Source organism: Ooceraea biroi, chromosome 14 (assembly GCF_003672135.1).
Source record: "Ooceraea biroi isolate clonal line C1 chromosome 14, Obir_v5.4, whole genome shotgun sequence".
NCBI classification, from domain to species: Eukaryota; Metazoa; Arthropoda; class Insecta; order Hymenoptera; family Formicidae; genus Ooceraea; species Ooceraea biroi.
The window spans coordinates 8,217,973-8,237,325 of record NC_039519.1 but is presented as its reverse complement, the minus strand read 5'-3'; the positions used below and the strand labels follow the sequence as shown (position 1 = coordinate 8,237,325).

Here is a 19,353-nt window from a genome sequence, read left to right as displayed (position 1 = left end):
CTGACGTCTGGCGCCAAATTCAAATTTGATTGATTGAGATAACAAATGTTAAAGATGGCGCTTTTACATTTGTAAAGTTTCATACTTAATGACCCAATAGTTCACGCACGCCACGAGCAATCTGAAGTTCGAAAGCAAAATTCGGGCTTCGGATTAGAATAAATTAACAATAAGAGAGAGATTATGTAACGAACTGTCAGAAAGACACATCAAGCCAAATGTACTTTAATTTAACAAACAAACAAATGCGTTCTTTTAACAATTTATAGTGTGTTAAAAGTAAACACATGCTTTTTTAATACATCGTGAATATGAATGGCCAAAAGCTGCAGATTCTGTTCGGTTTCTGCCGTCAATCTGCCGTCAATCTGCCGTCAGATGTTACAGATCCTGCTCGGTTTCTGCCGCCAACCTGCTGTCAGAGTCCGTTAGCAGGCTCTGCTGGCAGATCACTATCCTAATGCGGACATAACGGATGCCAATTTGCTATCGACTTCTGCAGCAATCTGTTGCCAATCTGCTGGCAGATTGCACACAGTTTGCTTACTGGGTACACACTTGAAAATGTTTCGCGCGCGAAGAAGATGCGTGACGTCAATGAGCTCGTATGTCAAAATGTGACGCGCGACATGTTCGAAGAATAGAATACGTATATGTCTCGATGGCAGGATCTCGTATAGTTGCTTACCTAAAGCGCCGAATAAATGATTGAGTGAAATATCGGTCTATTGATAGAGGAAATTGCAGTTTATTGCCGTCAAGCTCAGAAGTTCGTGTCGTAGTCGGGATGATGATGGTGACGGCTCGACAGGTTCGTCGTGCTGTCGTAACCGCCGTACTTGCTGCTCGCGTGCGAGGGATTGTAGTAGGGGTTGTAACCGTTCCACTCGGATCGCCAGCTGTCGTACAGATTGTACTTCTTGTTATCCTGGAAGGATTTGTCGACCAGAATCTAAGGAGGGAAATGGATGGATGTCCGAGTTAAATCCATGTCGCAGTTGAAACGCGCAGAATCAGCCTGTCAAGATGTATATTTGTGCGATCTACCTTGTTGGAGGTCGACTCGAAGGACTTGTCGTTCCAAGAAACGTCGGGATCGGTCCATATCGTGTGCACCGGCTTGGAGTAATCGCTTGATCTGTGACTCGACGTATGCTTGGCTACCTCCTCCTCGTAAATGGCGGACAGCGTCGGCTTCAGCTTCGATCCGTTTTGTCTGTTGACCAACTGCGAGGGACATTTGTTTTTGATATCCGTCTTCTGCGTTCGCTGCATATAAACGAGAAGTCCCGAGTACTCACCACAGACACACCGAACACGATAATAAATAGTAAACCTCCGACGCCTATCACTATCACCGCAATGGCCCATTGAGGTATCAGTCTGTCGTCTTTTTCAATGTATTGTGGCGTGTTCCATTTTGGTATCACTGGACAAGGTAATGCGCTATGATTATTTAACGATCACAATTTGCTATAACTATGACACTTGATTGTAACCAGGAAAGCACGTAAAAACACTTTACACGTGATGACTCACCCACGAAGTCGGTGTATTTAGGATCGATAGTGAAAATTCCCATCCTTAATGCACCCTTCGTACTCGTTTCGTTCCATCGATTGGCATTGTACGTCCGCAGCGAATCGTGAAAGATTACTTTCAGCTCCCGAGTGTTAACCTTTTGCTGGATATTGGCTAGCTCGACAAAGTAGTCTACCAAGATGCTACCTTGACTAAAACCGACGATTTATTAGAATCTCTTTATATTTATTTCATTACCAAAATCGATAAGATCGAAATTACCTGAACGAATCGATCCTTATACGTTTGTACCAGTTCATTAAAACACTGGACTTTGAAAATATAAAGTTCATCTAAAAAGAGTAAAAGTTGTGATTTTAGTTTAAATATGATTAACACTATGAGAATAATAACAAAGCTCGCGACGAATACCTCTCGCTCCACTTGGTTCGCGAGCTCTTGCCACTCGCGAGTGTTCCGATCGAACAGTTCTGGCACCCATGTCGCGTTCCCGATGATGCGTATTGTGCCGGCGACTTCGCACTCCTCGTCGCATACACCGGGCGTCGTCGGTCTCGGCGTGGTTGTCGTCGTCGACGTCGACGACGTGCTCGAGATTTCATTCGTGCTGGGAATAACCGATATGTTCACTGACGCCACCGTAGCTGTGCGCGCAGCTTCTAGCAATTTCTCAATGGAGATTGGCGTAGTGGATGGAGTCGGCCATCCGGTAAACTCCGTGGTAGCTCTAGAAGTTTCAATGAAAAATTGATAATTAAGGTACCCAGATAGCCAAGTCTGCCGAAAGCAGATGATGCTAACTATCTGCTATCAACTATTGCCAGCCAAAAGACAACAAATTTGATACAGAAGTTGTTATTAACGATTGATTCGACAAATTGGTGCCAGAAATGTAACGGAGCCTGCTCGCAAAATCTCAGAACAGATTGGCGGCAGAAACCGAGCAGAATCTGCAAACATGGCTTGAAGTCGGATTGTCGACAGAGACCGAGCGAGATTTGCGCACGCGGAATCTAACGGCAGATCGGCAGCAGAAACCGAGCAAGATCTGCGCGCGCGGAATCTAACGGCAGATTGGCAGCAGAAACCGAACAGGATCCGCAGCTTTTGACAGCATTCAAATTTACACGGCTATGAATACGTGTTTTCGCTCCGCACCGCTATGCGGTGCACACGTCGAGTTCTTACTCGATGTTAAGATTTAGCCTAACAGTTATATAAGTTAATATACGCGCCTTGGCACGATAATATTAATTTTTCTGAAAATTTTTGCACTCGCGGCACAGAGGCTCCCATGGACGACGTCCATGTAGTTCACGCACGCCACGAGCAATCTGAAGTTCGAAAGCAAAATTCGGACTTCGGATTAGAATAAATTAACAATAAGAGAGAGATTATGCAACGAACTGTCAGAAAGACACATCAAGCCAAACGTACTTTAATTTAACAAACAAACAAATGCGTTCTTTTAACAATTTATAGTGTGTTAAAAGTAAACACATGCTTTAAGGGGGTATTCTAGTGTAGCATGTCAGAAAAATCGAATTTTTTTTTTGGCATATTTTGCAAGTATATGGTATGGAAAATATGTCTGCGAGAAGATTTAGCCCGATTCGCAAAATTAACAAAGTAATAGCACCTAATAGAAAATAACCTCTGGCGCGCGCTCGGCGGTTGGACCGCGCGGCACACAACAAAGCATTGTGTTAGTATTTTAGATAGGATCGGAAGATCGTTATTCTTTGAAGGTCGTACATTTGAATTGGAGCCTTTGTATAGTACAATGAATCTCTAAATTCATTGATTTGGACTTTTGCTCCAAAACATCTCCATGCTGGCGTGAAAGTTGTTGAAATAGCAACATTCTTGGCAGTTATAATTTTCAATAAAGGATTTATGCCAATTTTCAAACTTATGAACGTGATGGGAGTTAGTATTGGTCAGCAAGCGGTGGTGTACGCAAACTCCCGGAACGAAGCTCGTGTCACCCGCTCGGAGCGGCGCTCCACTAACTTCTCTCGAGATCAGAGAATGAATCGCAGGGAAGAGAGATCAGCTCTGCAGGACTTCTACGAACAAGAGGAATGTCCCCTGTATGGCCCTGGACTAGCCGATTGATCGTAAGTAACATTATCTCTGTGTAATCAGTATGAAAAACTTTAAACGTGTTTTTCTCGAAACCATGTTTTTCAAATTGGTTCCCATGATATCTCAAAAACCAGTTAATCAATTGACTCAGGCTTTTGCACACATCTTCAGTATATGTGTGGCTATAGCCCCTACCACAATCAAGTCGAAATATTGTTTTTTGGAATTTCTACAGCCCTTCAATGGTGAAAAAAATGGCACAAATCGAAACTTAATTTTCTCAATGAAGTCATGTTTTAAATTTTCAACATTTTTTTTTTCATTCTGGTACCTGCTATAGCCACACTCATACTAATTAAGAATCTCTTTGGTTTTTTTGTTTCAGATGAACAGAACAGCTGAAATCATGGGAACCATGGACCAACTTCTTTTTTCATGTTCTTATTTAATATCATGTGCAGCGCTTATTTATAGTTATTGTCTACTACAAAAATTTGGAAACATACACCAAATATGTATGAATAAGCAGAGAAAACCCTGCCTCAAAAAACCTTGTACTTTTTTCAAAAAAAATTCACCAAAATAGCATACAAATTCCGCTTTTACACTAGAATACCCCCTTAATACATCGTAAATATGAATGGCCAAAAGCTGCAGATTCTGTTCGGTTTCTGCCGTCAATCTGCCGTCAATCTGCCGTCAATCTGCCGTCAGATGTTACAGATCCTGCTCGGTTTCTGCCGCCAATCTGCTGTCAGAGTCCGTTAGCAGGCTCTGCTGGCAGATCACTATCCTAATGCGGACATAACGGATGCCAATTTGCTATCGACTTCTGCAGCAATCTGTTGCCAATCTGCTGGCAGATCGCACACATTTTGCTTACTGGGTATAACTTGATGACGATAGCTCCTAAACTATATTGAGAGCACATTCTTATTACAATGTGTTGGTTTACCTAGTCGGCCATCCCTTTTGTATTTTCGGCGTCACCGCGCCTGGACCCTCTCCGCGCAGAGTATGCGGAGTAGTTATCTTGTGGACAGGTTTGCGGCCACCTGGTCTACTAGGGAATACGATCTTCAATCCGCCGGCTTTTTTCGTGGTGGGCGACTCGGAATTGGTTCCTTCTGTGACTGTCGCTGCCGTCGTACCTATGCTTTGCTCGCTGCTTACGTCATCGGTTTTATTATCCGCTACGAGAATCTTCCTCTTTTGTTCGTAATCCTTAGGTAACAAAGCAGATATATCGACATTGGAGGACGCGAAGAGATCCTGGATGGACGAGGCAATCTTTTCTGGCGTAATGCCTGTACTCTTTGCTGTAGTAGTAGTGGTAGTGGTCGTCATCGCTGTTGTCGTGACTGCGATACTTTTTGACTTGGATTCTTCCTCGACCTTTTTCTTGTCGTAGTCGGGAGGCAAGAGAGATGAAATATCGACCTTGGATTTAGCGAGGATGTCGCTCAGCAGAGAACTTTCCGTGACAGCCGTGTCTTCTTTCTTCAGTTTGTACCCCGGTGGCAAGAACGCGCTGACGTCTTGGACGACAATGCCGGCTTTAGGCTTCGCTCGTGGTGTAGTTGACGTAGCCTTCGTCTCTGCTGCTTCTGTTGTTGTCGGTTTCGAGGAAGGCCACCTAGAAGAAAAATTACGATAGTTTGTTATCAATGCACAGAATCGTTTATTACAATTGCAAAGGACGTATCCAACCTGAAATTCATCTTGGATGACCCCACGCTTGGCGTGGTCCCTTTTAGCACGTAGTCCCGCGGCAGTAGACCTTCCAGATTATCTAGCGTAGTCTCGAATCGCGGTTTCGCCGTGCTGGCGTTAGCGTGATCCGCTCGCTTGTCGTTGTAGCGCCGCGGCACGAACTTGCTGATGGCCGGCGTCCTGGCGGTGGTGGTGAATCTCCGACGGGTTGTCGCGCGATCCCGCTCTGCCAACGCGTCCAGTTGCAGCGTGTTGCCAGTGTTCCGGAAACCCCCGGTGCCAAGGATGGCAGCCGGCAGGAGATCACTGGACAACTTCGACTGTGCCCAGTCGAGCTTGTCGATGATGCTTTCCGTAGACTCGGACGGAGATTGCGACGTCTTTTTGCTCTCGGGTGTCCCGCCGTGAGCCTCTACTTGCTCCACGCGATCCATCACCGGGAACGGTAGGAAACGCGCACCCGAGATGCTGCGGCTGGTCTGTACCGAAGCCAAGATCCTCGAGGAATCCTCAGTGGTTATTTCCGGCGCGGGTGCTACCGTCGTCTCGGTCAGCGATGGCGACGGCGGTGGCAGCGCGACTTGCACCGTTGTAGTCGGCGAAACCGTCGTTGGTACCGAAATTGTACCGTTCACCACGCTCTTCGTGGTCACTACAGAGACCACGGCGCCGCCTATCAGGATGGAACCGATGTCCTCCTCCGAAGAGGTGTTGCCGGATGCCTCTCCCGACGTGTTCAGGACAGCGAATGTCTTGTCGCTGCCCTCCATGGACGAACCCTCTTCCAGTTGAATCGGATTGTCAACTTCCTCTTCGATAGCATGCGAGGATGAGTTGGAGGACGGCTCATGCAAGTCGTCTCTTTTCCCCACGGCACCGTGTTTCGATGAATTCCTCGATACGACTTCCTGTTCGGGTTTCGGATCCGGATGGATGTTTTTGTCATCTAATACGAGAAACAAGAATAACGTTATGTCGCGCTTTCGAGCACAGATTTGCGCTTATACAGGGTGTTTCCTAAGTAAGTATTAGGTTGGCAAATAAGTTCGTTCGGTTTTTGCTTCGGTGCAACTTCTTTCCAATTCACTCTTGTTTTTCTCGATACTATCGCGCAACTTCAGAGTGCATTTAAAAGTACATGTTTCACATAACCTTTCTGTAAATTTTGGTTTGACTAACATCAATATTGTGTGTGCTGCGTAGCTGTAAAAATGGAAGTAAATAACGTGCATTATCGTCATATTTTGCTCTATTATTTCAAGAAGAGCAAACGAGCTGCAAAGGCTCATAAAAAGATATGCCGTGTTTATGGAGATGATGCCTTAACAGAACGCGTATGTCAAAAGTGGTTCGCCAAATTCCGTTCTGGAGATTTTGACGTCAATGATGCGCCTCGCTCCGGTCGCCCGATCGAGATTGATTCAAGTAATGTCAAAGCTATCATCGATAAAAATCCATCCCAAGCACTTAATATATCTCATATAAAGCGTAGAAAACAATTTGCGCCAACTGGAATACGTTTCTCGGCTCAATGTGTGGGTGCCGCATGAATTAACCGAGGCCAACTTGGCCACTCGCATATCCATCTGCGATTTGCTGCGGAAACGTCAAGAAAACGATCCATTTTTGAAGCGGTTAGTGACAGGAGATGAAAAATGGGTCGTCTATGAGAATGTAACGCGGAAAAGATCATGGGGACACAGCAGCGAGCCACCACAAACAACCTCGAAGGCAGGATTGCATCCGAAGAAGATCATGCTCTCCGTATGGTGGGATTTCAAAGGTGTCATTTACTACGAGCTGTTACCGTCAAGCAAAACGATTGATTCAACCATATACTGCTCGCAGTTAACAAAATTGGACCAAGCACTCCGCAAAAAACGTCCAGAATTGATAAATCGAAAAGGTGTCTCCCACCACAATAACGCCAGACCTCACACATCATTGACAACTCGGAACAAATTACTCAGTCTTGGCTGGGATGTTTTGCCTCATCCTGCGTATTCACCGGACCTGGCCCCTTCCGATTATCATTTATTCCGGTCGTTGCAGAACTCTTTGAACGGAAAAATCTTCAAGGATGAAGAGAACGTCAAAAGACACCTGGATTGGTTTTTCGCCGATAAGCCTCGGATGTTTTACGAACGCGGCATAATGAAGTTGGTGGAAAGATGGCAAGAAGTCATCAATAAAAATGGTCAATATATAATTGATTAAAATTTATTTCGTGTATCAAAAAAATTGTATTTTATTCCACCTTAAAAAACCGAACCAACTTATTTGCCAACCCAATAGACAAACTTAAGGAGGATATTCCCTGGCTTATTTTAAGAAGAAAAGGTCATATAGACATATGTCCTAAACTGCTTTGTTTAATAAAGTTTTTGTTTCCCATGAAAAATTCGCCTTTTATTTATATAAAAAAACGCAATTACTTTTTGGCCAACCCAATAATTCGATAACTTGATACAGAAAATATTGAGGAAGTGTTTAGAACGGAAAGATAACGGGAAAATTAAATAATAAAAGTAAATTTTTTAATTACGTAAAATGGCGTTGAAAAAATGACGGATTATACTTCTGTTTTGAAAATTAATATTCAATGTGCATCCAATTTCTACATACTTTCATAACTTTATACATTTCTCTTTGCATCAAGAGAACATGAAAAACGCGGCATATGTCGAAATTTTAATGTCACTAATTGTCACTATCTCGCACTATCATTTAATTAAAAAAGTTTAATTGCTCATTGCGACCGCACAGCGTGAGGAAAAAGAACCCACCTACGGCCTCGTATCGGGAACGATTTCCGGTATCGTACTCGTCGTAATAATAATACGTGTCGTCGTAGTGATTTCCCGGCGAATCTTCAATGTAATCCTCATCCCTGGAATCATTTGCCGTTTCAGTATTCGATACGCTTCTGGCTTCCGCCGGAGATCTCTCTTTCTTCGTTGCGCCATTGTCAGTATCGGAGGGATCTTCCTCCTCCTCTACCTCCTCCTCTACCACCTCTTCTTCTTCATCGTCTTCCTTTTCGTGCTTATCTTCATCTTCGTATTCTTCGGCGTCGTATGTTAGCTTAGGTTCCTCTTCCTCCTCCTCCTCGTGATGGTCCCCTTCCTCTTTTAACTTCGACGTGTCCATCACATTGTTCCCGTCCAACGAATGCGCTAATGATGCATCAGCCTCCTTGTTGGACGGCGATGCACTTCGATCTTGTTTCTCGTATACCGAATTCGTTGGTATCAGTTGCGAGAGTTTGTCCCAGGATCGTATCGCTTCTGCAAAATCAACAGGAAACGTGTGACTTAAGCAATCATTCTATCAACTAGCATACGATTTTCACGATTTTATTATCATTTCCTTAATTTTATTACAATTCTTTATTATAAGAATAAATTTCTTCTCAATCGATTCTTTGTTATAAAAATTAATTTTCTGTTTGGGATTAATTTAATATATTTAACGAGTACGTATCTGAAAGATTTTTCACAATTAACGGACACGAGAATTTATACCACCAATCGAACTGTACGATTGAAAGTCGCGAAGAAAGCGAACACGCTTTCTACGATAACATTGTTTTACGCTTGCTACAAGAATCCAACCAAAAACGAACGATTTATTTTAATTGCCTTTCTCTCTCACAATTTTTATGTTAATGTGATTTCATCTGTTGGAATTTTATCTACCTATCAGGCAAAGCTGCCTTCATTATTCAATACTAAATTATATCAACTTATGCCTAAGTGTTTGCTACCATGGTGGCAAGAAATATTTCGAATAGAAAATATGCGAGCAATTCCTGCCAGAATAGATAGGACAACAGACAACAGCGTCTGCAAACGTTAATTAGACAAAATTTGCGAGCATCTTCCCATACGGCACAAAAGCTTGCGCCAATATTGCAGCAATCTTGCAGCTTCTGTGCTGACGAGTTGTTACGATCGGTGAAGCAACTATAAAGGAGGCGCACGACAAGATATACGATTATATCCGGTCTGACTTTTACTGACTAGTGATTGCTAACAGCTGTTCGACTTTTACGTCTGCATCTCTCGCGATTGCGAGCACTTTCATGGTGCAAGATGTGCTTGAAAGAGGCCAGCAGTATAACATAACGTCGCAACTTTTCCTCGTTGCTCGTTAATCGCGGGAAATCGCGCTCATTTTCAGCGCGGCCAATTTTCGATGGCCGTGTTTCCGTGTAATTGTTGCACGAGATACTGCAACGATACGACAGCACCAACCAGGCACAATGCTCGACAGAATGCATTATCGTGGCAAGGTGAAAGGCGAAGTATCGTGCATTTCGCTGCAGTACGGTGCATTTTAAAGCGAGTCGCGCGGGCATAATTTATTAGCGGTTTGCGCAATATACATCGGATAAAAATCTCCGGGATGAATATTACCGTGGTGCACGAGCCGGAGGAGGCAACTTTAGTGCACCTAGATTGGATAGAGAGCAACGATGAGTACCGTAACGAGTACCCGAGATATTATGTCGCGCGCCGTAATAAAGGCATGAGATACATATCGATAATCCCATGGGAGAGAGAGGAAAATGAAATAAATTGCATCACTACATGATATGCAAATGCCTGCTTGCAAATTGCGACTTAAGAAATTAGAATAAAGATTTCTTTCTGGCTATGTCATTATGGAAGGTACTTTATATGAATTTTAATGGATTTTAATATTTCCTTTTTTATGATATATTATACATAACTTCTGCCAATAAAAAATTAAAATGTAATTTATTGGGTTGGCCAAAAAGTAATTGCGTTTTTTTATATAAATAAAAGGCGAATTTTTCATGGGAAACAAAAACTTTATTAAACAATATATTGTCCATTTTGTTTGATTATCTTTTGCCATTTTTCAGGCAACTTCAAGATTCCGCGCTCAAAAAAGTTCTTATCTTTTTCAGCAAAAAACAATTCCAACAACGATTTGATATCCTCATCAGCAGTAAAGGTTTTACCATTCAAGGCGTTTTGCAAAGAACGAAACGAATGGTAATCTGATGGTGCCGGGTCTGGCGAATATGGTGGATGTGGTAACATCATGGTAACACATCCCATCCAAGCTGCAACAATTTTTCACGAGTGACCAAACTTGTACGTGGTCTAGCGTTATCATGGTGAAACACACCTTTGCGATTCACCAATTCTCGACGTTTCTGTTTGATGGCAATCCAGTTGACGACAGTATACGTCTGAATTAATGGTTTGATTCCTTGCAAGAAGCTCAAAATACACAATACCTTTAAAGTCCCACCAGACTGACAGCATAATCTTTCTTTGGTGAATATCTGCTTTTCAAGTGCTTTCAGCAGGTTCATCACGCTTGCTCTACGATCTTTTTCGTTTGACGTTGTTGTGGACGATCGATTTTTCGTCGCCTGTTATCATACGTCTCAAAAATGGATCATTTTCCTCACGTTTCAAAAGAGAATCGCAGATGTCAATACGCTTAGTGAGATGAATTTCTTTCAGCTCATGTCGTACCCAAATATCGAGCTTACTAATGTATCCAAGTCGTTTTGAATGGTTTTCAACACTCGATTTCGATACGTTAAGATTCTCAGCAATCTCTCGTGTCGTTAAGCGCCGATTCGAATCGATCAGTGCCTTTATTTTGTCATCACCAATTTCGATTGGCCTTCCTGAGCGTGGTGCATCTTTCACGTTAAAATCTCCAGATCGAAATTTAGTAAACGAATTTTGACACTGCCGCAGCTTTAAAGCATCTTCGCCATATACATCAGATAACTGTTTATGAGCTTGCACGGCGTTTTTCCCTTTTCGGAAGTAATAAAACGAAATATGACGAAAATGTTCTTTTTGATTTTCCATTTTGAAATCGACGGCAAAGAAACAATTGTTAACGAAATCGTGTGCTTTCTTTTTGTAAAACAAGCTTGAACTGTGAGTTGTTAACCTACATAATGAATTTGCGGTTTAGAATGAAGTTAGTTACATTTGAAGACATGTATGTCCATCTATTGGAAAAAAACGCAATTACTTTTTGGCCAACCCAATATATATTAATATAATATATAATATATAATATATATAATATTGGGTTGGCCAAAAAGTAATTGCGTTTTTTTATATAAATAAAAGGCGAATTTTTCATGGGAAACAAAAACTTTATTAAACAATATATTGTCCATTTTGTTTGATTATCTTTTGCCATTTTTCAGGCAACTTCAAGATTCCGCGCTCAAAACAGTTCTTATCTTTTTCAGCAAAAAACAATTCCAACAACGATTTGATATCCTCATCAGCAGTAAAGGTTTTACCATTCAAGGCGTTTTGCAAAGAACGAAACGAATGGTAATCTGATGGTGCCCCAGGTCTGGCGAATATGGTGGATGTGGTAACATCATGGTAACACATCCCATCCAAGCTGCAACAATTTTTCACGAGTGACCAAACTTGTACGTGGTCTAGCGTTATCATGGTGAAACACACCTTTGCGATTCACCAATTCTCGACGTTTCTGTTTGATGGCAATCCAGTTGACGACAGTATACGTCTGAATTAATGGTTTGATTCCTTGCAAGCAGCTCAAAATACACGATACCTTTACAGTCCCACCAGACTGACAGCATAATCTTTCTTTGGTGAATATCTGCTTTTCAAGTGCTTTCAGCAGGTTCATCACGCTTGCTCTACGATCTTTTTCGTTTGACGTTGTTGTGGACGATCGATTTTTCGTCGCCTGTTATCATACGTCTCAAAAATGGATCATTTTCCTCACGTTTCAAAAGAGAATCGCAGATGTCAATACGCTTAGTGAGATGAATTTCTTTGAGCTCATGTCGTACCCAAATATCGAGCTTACTAATGTATCCAAGTCGTTTTGAATGGTTTTCAACACTCGATTTCGATACGTTAAGATTCTCAGCAATCTCTCGTGTCGTTAAGCACCGATTGGAATCGATCAGTGCCTTTATTTTGTCATCATCAATTTCGATTGGCCTTCCTGAGCGTGGTGCATCTTTCACATTAAAATCTCCAGATCGAAATTTAGTAAACGAATTTTGACACTGCCGCAGCTTTAAAGCATCTTCGCCATATACATCAGATAACTTTTTATGAGCTTGCACAGCGTTTTTCCCTTTTCGGAAGTAATAAAACGAAATATGACGAAAATGTTCTTTTTGATTTTCCATTTTGAAATAGACGGCAAAGAAACAATTGTTAACGAAATCGTGTGCTTTCTTTTTGTAAAACAAGCTTGAACTGTGAGTTGTTAACCTACATAATGAATTTGCGGTTTAGAATGAAGTTAGTTACATTTGAAGACATGTATGTCCATCTATTGGAAAAAAACGCAATTACTTTTTGGCCAACCCAATATATATTAATATATAATATATAATATATATAATATTGGGTTGGCCAAAAAGTAATTGCGTTTTTTTATATAAATAAAAGGCGAATTTTTCATGGGAAACAAAAACTTTATTAAACAATATATTATCCATTTTGTTTGATTATCTTTTGCCATTTTTCAGGCAACTTCAAGATTCCGCGCTCAAAACAGTTCTTATCTTTTTCAGCAAAAAACAATTCCAACAACGATTTGATATCCTCATCAGCAGTAAAGGTTTTACCATTCAAGGCGTTTTGCAAAGAACGAAACGAATGGTAATCTGATGGTGCCAGGTCTGGCGAATATGGTGGATGTGGTAACATCATGGTAACACATCCCATCCAAGCTGCAACAATTTTTCACGAGTGACCAAACTTGTACGTGGTCTAGCGTTATCATGGTGAAACACACCTTTGCGATTCACCAATTCTCGACGTTTCTGTTTGATGGCAATCCAGTTGACGACAGTATACGTCTGAATTAATGGTTTGATTCCTTGCAAGCAGCTCAAAATACACGATACCTTTAAGTCCCACCAGACTGACAGCATAATCTTTCTTTGGTGAATATCTGCTTTTCAAGTACTTTCAGCAGGTTCATCACGCTTGCTCCACGATCTTTTCGTTTGACGTTGTTGTGGACGATCCATTTTTCGTCGCCTGTTATCATACGTCTCAAAAATGGATCATTTTCCTCACGTTTCAAAAGAGAATCGCAGATGTCAATACGCTTAGTGAGATGAATTTCTTTCAGCTCATGTCGTACCCAAATATCGAGCTTACTAATGTATCCAAGTCGTTTTGAATGGTTTTCAACACTCGATTTCGATACGTTAAGATTCTCAGCAATCTCTCGTGTCGTTAAGCGCCGATTCGAATCGATCAGTGCCTTTATTTTGTCATCACCAATTTCGATTGGCCTTCCTGAGCGTGGTGCATCTTTCACGTTAAAATCTCCAGATCGAAATTTAGTAAACGAATTTTGACACTGCCGCAGCTTTAAAGCATCTTCGCCATATACATCAGATAACTTTTATGAGCTTGCACGGCGTTTTTCCCTTTTCGGAAGTAATAAAACGAAATATGACGAAAATGTTCTTTTTGATTTTCCATTTTGAAATCGACGGCAAAGAAACAATTGTTAACGAAATCGTGTGCTTTCTTTTTGTAAAACAAGCTTGAACTGTGAGTTGTTAACCTACATAATGAATTTGCGGTTTAGAATGAAGTTAGTTACATTTGAAGACATGTATGTCCATCTATTGGAAAAAAACGCAATTACTTTTTGGCCAACCCAATAGATAAGCGGTTTTTAATGTACCCGTTTTAGCCGAAGAAAAATTCCTTTTAATATCACATTTCGTTCGAAGCGTGTTCACGTACTTTCGTTCCCATTTTCATTATCATAATCATTTTCTGCCATTGTTACATAACTTATAAATTAAAGTCGGTTACGAGCCGTATGAGAGATAAGATCGCTCTTTCTCTCCCCCTGTCTATCTACTGCTGAGCATTGAAATACTTCGAGCAGCCTCGGGGTACGCGATTTAATCCTGAAATCCCTTTGTTGTACGCGCAGTAGTGTTTGCCGTAACGTCGTACTGGTATTTCAGTGTCGTAACTAGAATAGTTCTGTAGGCGTGAACGGTGATCTGATCGACGAGGTCTCGAAATCCGAACGCGAATATAAATTAAGGCGGTGTTTTGCGTCATTCGTGTACTCGAGTGCGCGTTAATCTTGCGAAGTATTTAATCGCACATCAGCGTATTCCGCTTTGTACGATTTCAAATTGATTTTGAAAATCCACCCCATGCACATGTATTTATCGTTTAAAAACATGTACACCTCACAAGGAGAATTAAATTAACATCGTTAGCATGCTAACTGTTCGGCAAACAACAATAATGCCTTTTGATTTACAAATAAGGCAATTTATCAAGTAACATCTAGAGAACAGAATAATTTTCCTTGCGCTAATTGTGTTTCTATGCTTGAAGAAACTCGGAATCGACGTTGCAAACGAGAATTTCTACAAAACCCATAGAGTTAGATCATTTTTATTAAACACTATCGTAAATACCGCGATTTTCTCTCTCAGGATTACCGTACATAACTTCAGTTCATAAAACTGTGGAAATCGGTTTATAAACCAATGCTCGTTTTATTGCACTCGTTCGTATTAATCACGGCAATGGCGCAATTGGCGTATCTCTAACGACCAACGAAATGATCTACGATCGCTGTCTGCGGAACGATCGCCGGGGAATCGCGTCGCGATTTTTGCCGCGCCTCCTCGTGGAATTGCGGTGTGAGTTATGCGACTGCAAATAGCCAAGATAATTATAATTACGCGTTCCTCGCGCGGTCGAACCGGCCGATCGCATTCACCACGCTTTACCAGATCGACCAGAATTAATAGATCGGCATGGGGCGCGAGTATAAATTAAGGCGGGGTTCCCTGGTGCTACCCCGGCCGCGCGCGTTGATCTTACAAGGTGTTTAAGACCGTCTCTCATCTCTCGCTTCGTTGATAAACCGCCGCGAAACGAACCCGAGCTTCGTGTAAGATGAACTATCGGAATAAAGCGTAAAGAAGAAAATGTAACGCCGGCAATATGCAATAAAATAATAGCTATACGTTGCGATTCCTATTGAGAAGCAAATCTGATTAAAGGATATATTAGACTCGTAATTTCATCATGTCTCCATTAGAAATTAGAAGGGCAAGATAAAATCTAAAGAAATATTATTAGGAGTGTGATTTAGTTTTGAGGGTTTTGCAACAGATGGCTGTAGTGTCAGTTTGTTCCAATAGCTGTTTCCCATAACTGTTCTTTCTTACAGTGTTGACATTATCCATGACATTTAGTAGCATTATAGCAATAGATGCAATAACAGTCCTGTTTATATCATCGTAAAAATGCAACTTCCGAAACAACATTTTCGACATGCGTTGCTTTTGTTTTTTAATCAAAAGAAAACTGCGGCTGACGGTTATAGAATTCTTGTGGAAACTTATGGTGATTCTGCCCCATCAATTAAGACGTGTGAATACTGGTTTAGACGCTTTAAAAGTGGTGATACTGATGTGAAGGACAAAGAACGCTCGGGACAACCAAGAAAGCTTGAAAATGCATATTTGCAAGCATCATTGGACGAAAATCCAACACGATCCACTTCAGAACTTGCCAGAGCATTAAACGTTGATCGTACAACAGTTGCCAAACATTTACATGAAATGGGAAAAATTCAGAAAGAAGGGAAATGGGTTCGACATCAATTATCGGAAAGGCCATTGCAAACCGGTTGAACATTTGCATTTCGTTGATCGCCAGGCAAAAAAAGAAGAGTCTTTTGTCTCGGATTGTTACTGGGGATGAAAAGTGGATCTATTTTGATAATCCGAAACGCAGAAAATCATGGGTGGATCCAGGCGAACCATCAACATCCACTCCGAGACGCAATATTCACGGTTGAAAAGTAATGCTCTGTATTTGGTGGGATAGTGTACTATGAGCTGTTAAATCCGCATGAGACTGTCACGGCTGATCGTTATCGACACCAATTGTACAAGTTGAAGCAAGCATTGGACCAAAAACGACCACCAATTGCGAGTAACGACGGAAAGTGATTCTTCTTCGTGACAACGCTCGACCTGACGTTGCGTTATCAGTGAAACAAACACTATTAGAGCTCGAATGGGAAGTCTTACCGCACCCCGCGTATTCTCCGGACATTGCTCCATGCGATTATTATTTGTTCCGGTGGATGCAACACGCTTTAGAGGATACACACTTTGATAATTTGGAAGAAGTGCGAAAATTCGTCGACGAATGGATCAACTGAAAAGAAGAGTCTTTTGTCTCGGATTGTTACTGGGGATGAAAAGTGGATTTATTTTGATAATCCCAAACACAGAAAATCATGGGTGGATCCAGGCGAACCATCAACATCCACTCCGAGACGCAATATTCACGGTTGAAAAGTAATGCTCTGTATTTGGTGGGATAGTGTACTATGAGCTGTTAAATCCGCATGAGACTGTCACGGCTGATCGTTGTCGACACCAATTGTACAAGTTGAAGCAAGCATTGGACCAAAAACGACCACCAATTGCGAGTAAACGACGGAAAGTGATTCTTCTTCGTGACAACGCTCGACCTCACGTTGAGTTATCAGGGAAAGAAACACTATTAGAGCTCGAATGGGAAGTCTTACCGCACCCGCGTATTCTCCGGACATTGCTCCATGCGATTATTATTTGTTCCGGTGGATGCAACACGCTTTAGAGGATACACACTTTGATAATTTGGAAGAAGTGCGAAAATTCGTCGACGAATGGATCAACTGAAAAGAAGAGTCTTTTGTCTCGGATTGTTACTGGGGATGAAAAGTGGATTTATTTTGATAATCCCAAACACAGAAAATCATGGGTGGATCCAGGCGAACCATCAACATCCACTCCGAGACGCAATATTCACGGTTGAAAAGTAATGCTCTGTATTTGGTGGGATAGTGTACTATGAGCTGTTAAATCCGCATGAGACTGTCACGGCTGATCGTTGTCGACACCAATTGTACAAGTTGAAGCAAGCATTGGACCAAAAACGACCACCAATTGCGAGTAAACGACGGAAAGTGATTCTTCTTCGTGACAACGCTCGACCTCACGTTGAGTTATCAGGGAAAGAAACACTTAGAGCTCGAATGGGAAGTCTTACCGCACCCGCGTATTCTCCGGACATTGCTCCATGCGATTATTATTTGTTCCGGTGGATGCAACACGCTTTAGAGGATACACACTTTGATAATTTGGAAGAAGTGCGAAAATTCGTCGACGAATGGATCAACTGAAAAGAAGAGTCATTTTATCGTGGTGGAATCCATCTCTTGCCAGAGCATTAAACGTTGATCGTACAACAGTTGCCAAACATTTACATGAAATTGGAAAACTTCAGAAAGAAGGGAAATGGGTTCGACATCAATTATCGGAAAGGCCATTGCGAACCGGTTGATCATTTGCATTTCGTTGATCGCCAGGCAAAAAAAGAAGAGTCTTTTGTCTCGGATTGTTACTGGGGATGAAAAGTGGATCTATTTTGATAATCCGAAACGCAGAAAATCATGGGTGGATCCAGGCGAACCATCAACATCCACTCCGAGACACAATATTCACGGTTCAAAAGTAATGCTCTGTATTTGGTGGGATAGTGTACTATGAGCTGTTAAATCCGCATGAGACTGTCACGGCTGATCGTTATCGACACCAATTGTACAAGTTGAAGCAAGCATTGGACCAAAAACGACCATCAATTGCGAGTAACGACGGAAAGTGATTCTTCTTCGTGACAACGCTCGACCTGACGTTGCGTTATCAGTGAAAGAAACACTACTAGAGCTTGAATGGGAAGTCTTACCGCCCCCCCCCCCGTATTCTCCGGACTATGCTCCGTGCGATTATTATTTGTTCCGATTGATGCAACACGCTTTAGAGGATACACACTTTGATAATTTGGAAGAAGTGCGAAAATTCGTCGACGAATGGATCAACTGAAAAGAAGAGTCATTTTATCGTGGTGGAATCCATCTCTTGCCAGAGCATTAAACGTTGATCGTACAACAGTTGCCAAACATTTACATGAAATGGGAAAACTTCAGAAAGAAGGGAAATGGGTTCGACATCAATTATCGGAAAGGCCATTGCGAACCGGTTGATCATTTGCATTTCGTTGATCGCCAGGCAAAAAAAGAAGAGTCTTTTGTCTCGGATTGTTACTGGGGATGAAAAGTGGATCTATTTTGATAATCCCAAACACAGAAAATCATGGGTGGATCCAGGCGAACCATCAACATCCACTCCGAGACGCAATATTCACGGTTCAAAAGTAATGCTCTGTATTTGGTGGGATAGTGTACTATGAGCTGTTAAATCCGCATGAGACTGTCACGGCTGATCGTTATCGATACCAATTGTACAAGTTGAAGCAAGCATTGGACGAAAAACGACCACCAATTGCGAGTAACGACGGAAAGTGATTCTTCTTCGTGACAACGCTCGACCTCACGTTGCGTTATCAGTGAAACAAACACTATTAGAGCTCGAATGGGAAGTCTTACCGCACCCCGCGTATTCTCCATGCGATTATTATTTGTTGCGGTCGATGCAACACGCTTTAGAGGATACACACTTTGATAATTTGGAAGAAGTGCGAAAATTCGTCGACGAATGGATCAACTGAAAAGAAGAGTGATTTTATCGTGGTGGAATCCATCTCTTGACAGAAAGATGGGAAAAAGTTATAGAAAACGAAGGAAAATATTTTGATTAAGGTATTCATTCATTATCATATTTAAATACATGCGTTTTTGAGCAAAAAAAACCCTCAAAACTAAATCACACCCCTAATATTATATTTTGCCACATGTAAGTTTCAACATCATTAGGCGAGGTCGTTTTGCCCAAACAAAATAGTCCAGCTTTGTAAAACACTAATTACACCTGTGCTACGATGATTGCTACCTCGTACTTAATCGCCGACAAGTATCGATGATTGCTATCGAATCGATCGAAAGGACGGTTGCGAAATTCGTGTATAAATATGAGAAAAACGACCATCA

At 41.7% G+C, this 19,353-nt stretch overlaps 1 protein-coding gene across 1 annotated transcript; it reads right to left on the bottom strand.

The window, feature by feature from the left end:
- Positions 1-730: 730 nt before the first annotated feature.
- Positions 731-9,625, bottom strand: LOC105287986 (mucin-5AC). Its single transcript, XM_026974825.1, has 10 exons — positions 9,366-9,625; positions 8,130-8,656; positions 5,341-6,289; positions 4,586-5,266; positions 1,954-2,269; positions 1,804-1,874; positions 1,540-1,733; positions 1,302-1,429; positions 1,048-1,227; positions 731-952 (listed from the first exon to the last, which is right to left on the bottom strand). The coding sequence occupies exons 1-10, from the start codon at positions 9,623-9,625 to the stop codon at positions 764-766; spliced, it is 3,495 nt and encodes a 1,164-aa protein (XP_026830626.1). The 3' UTR covers positions 731-763.
- Between the last annotated feature and the right edge of the window lie 9,728 nt (positions 9,626-19,353).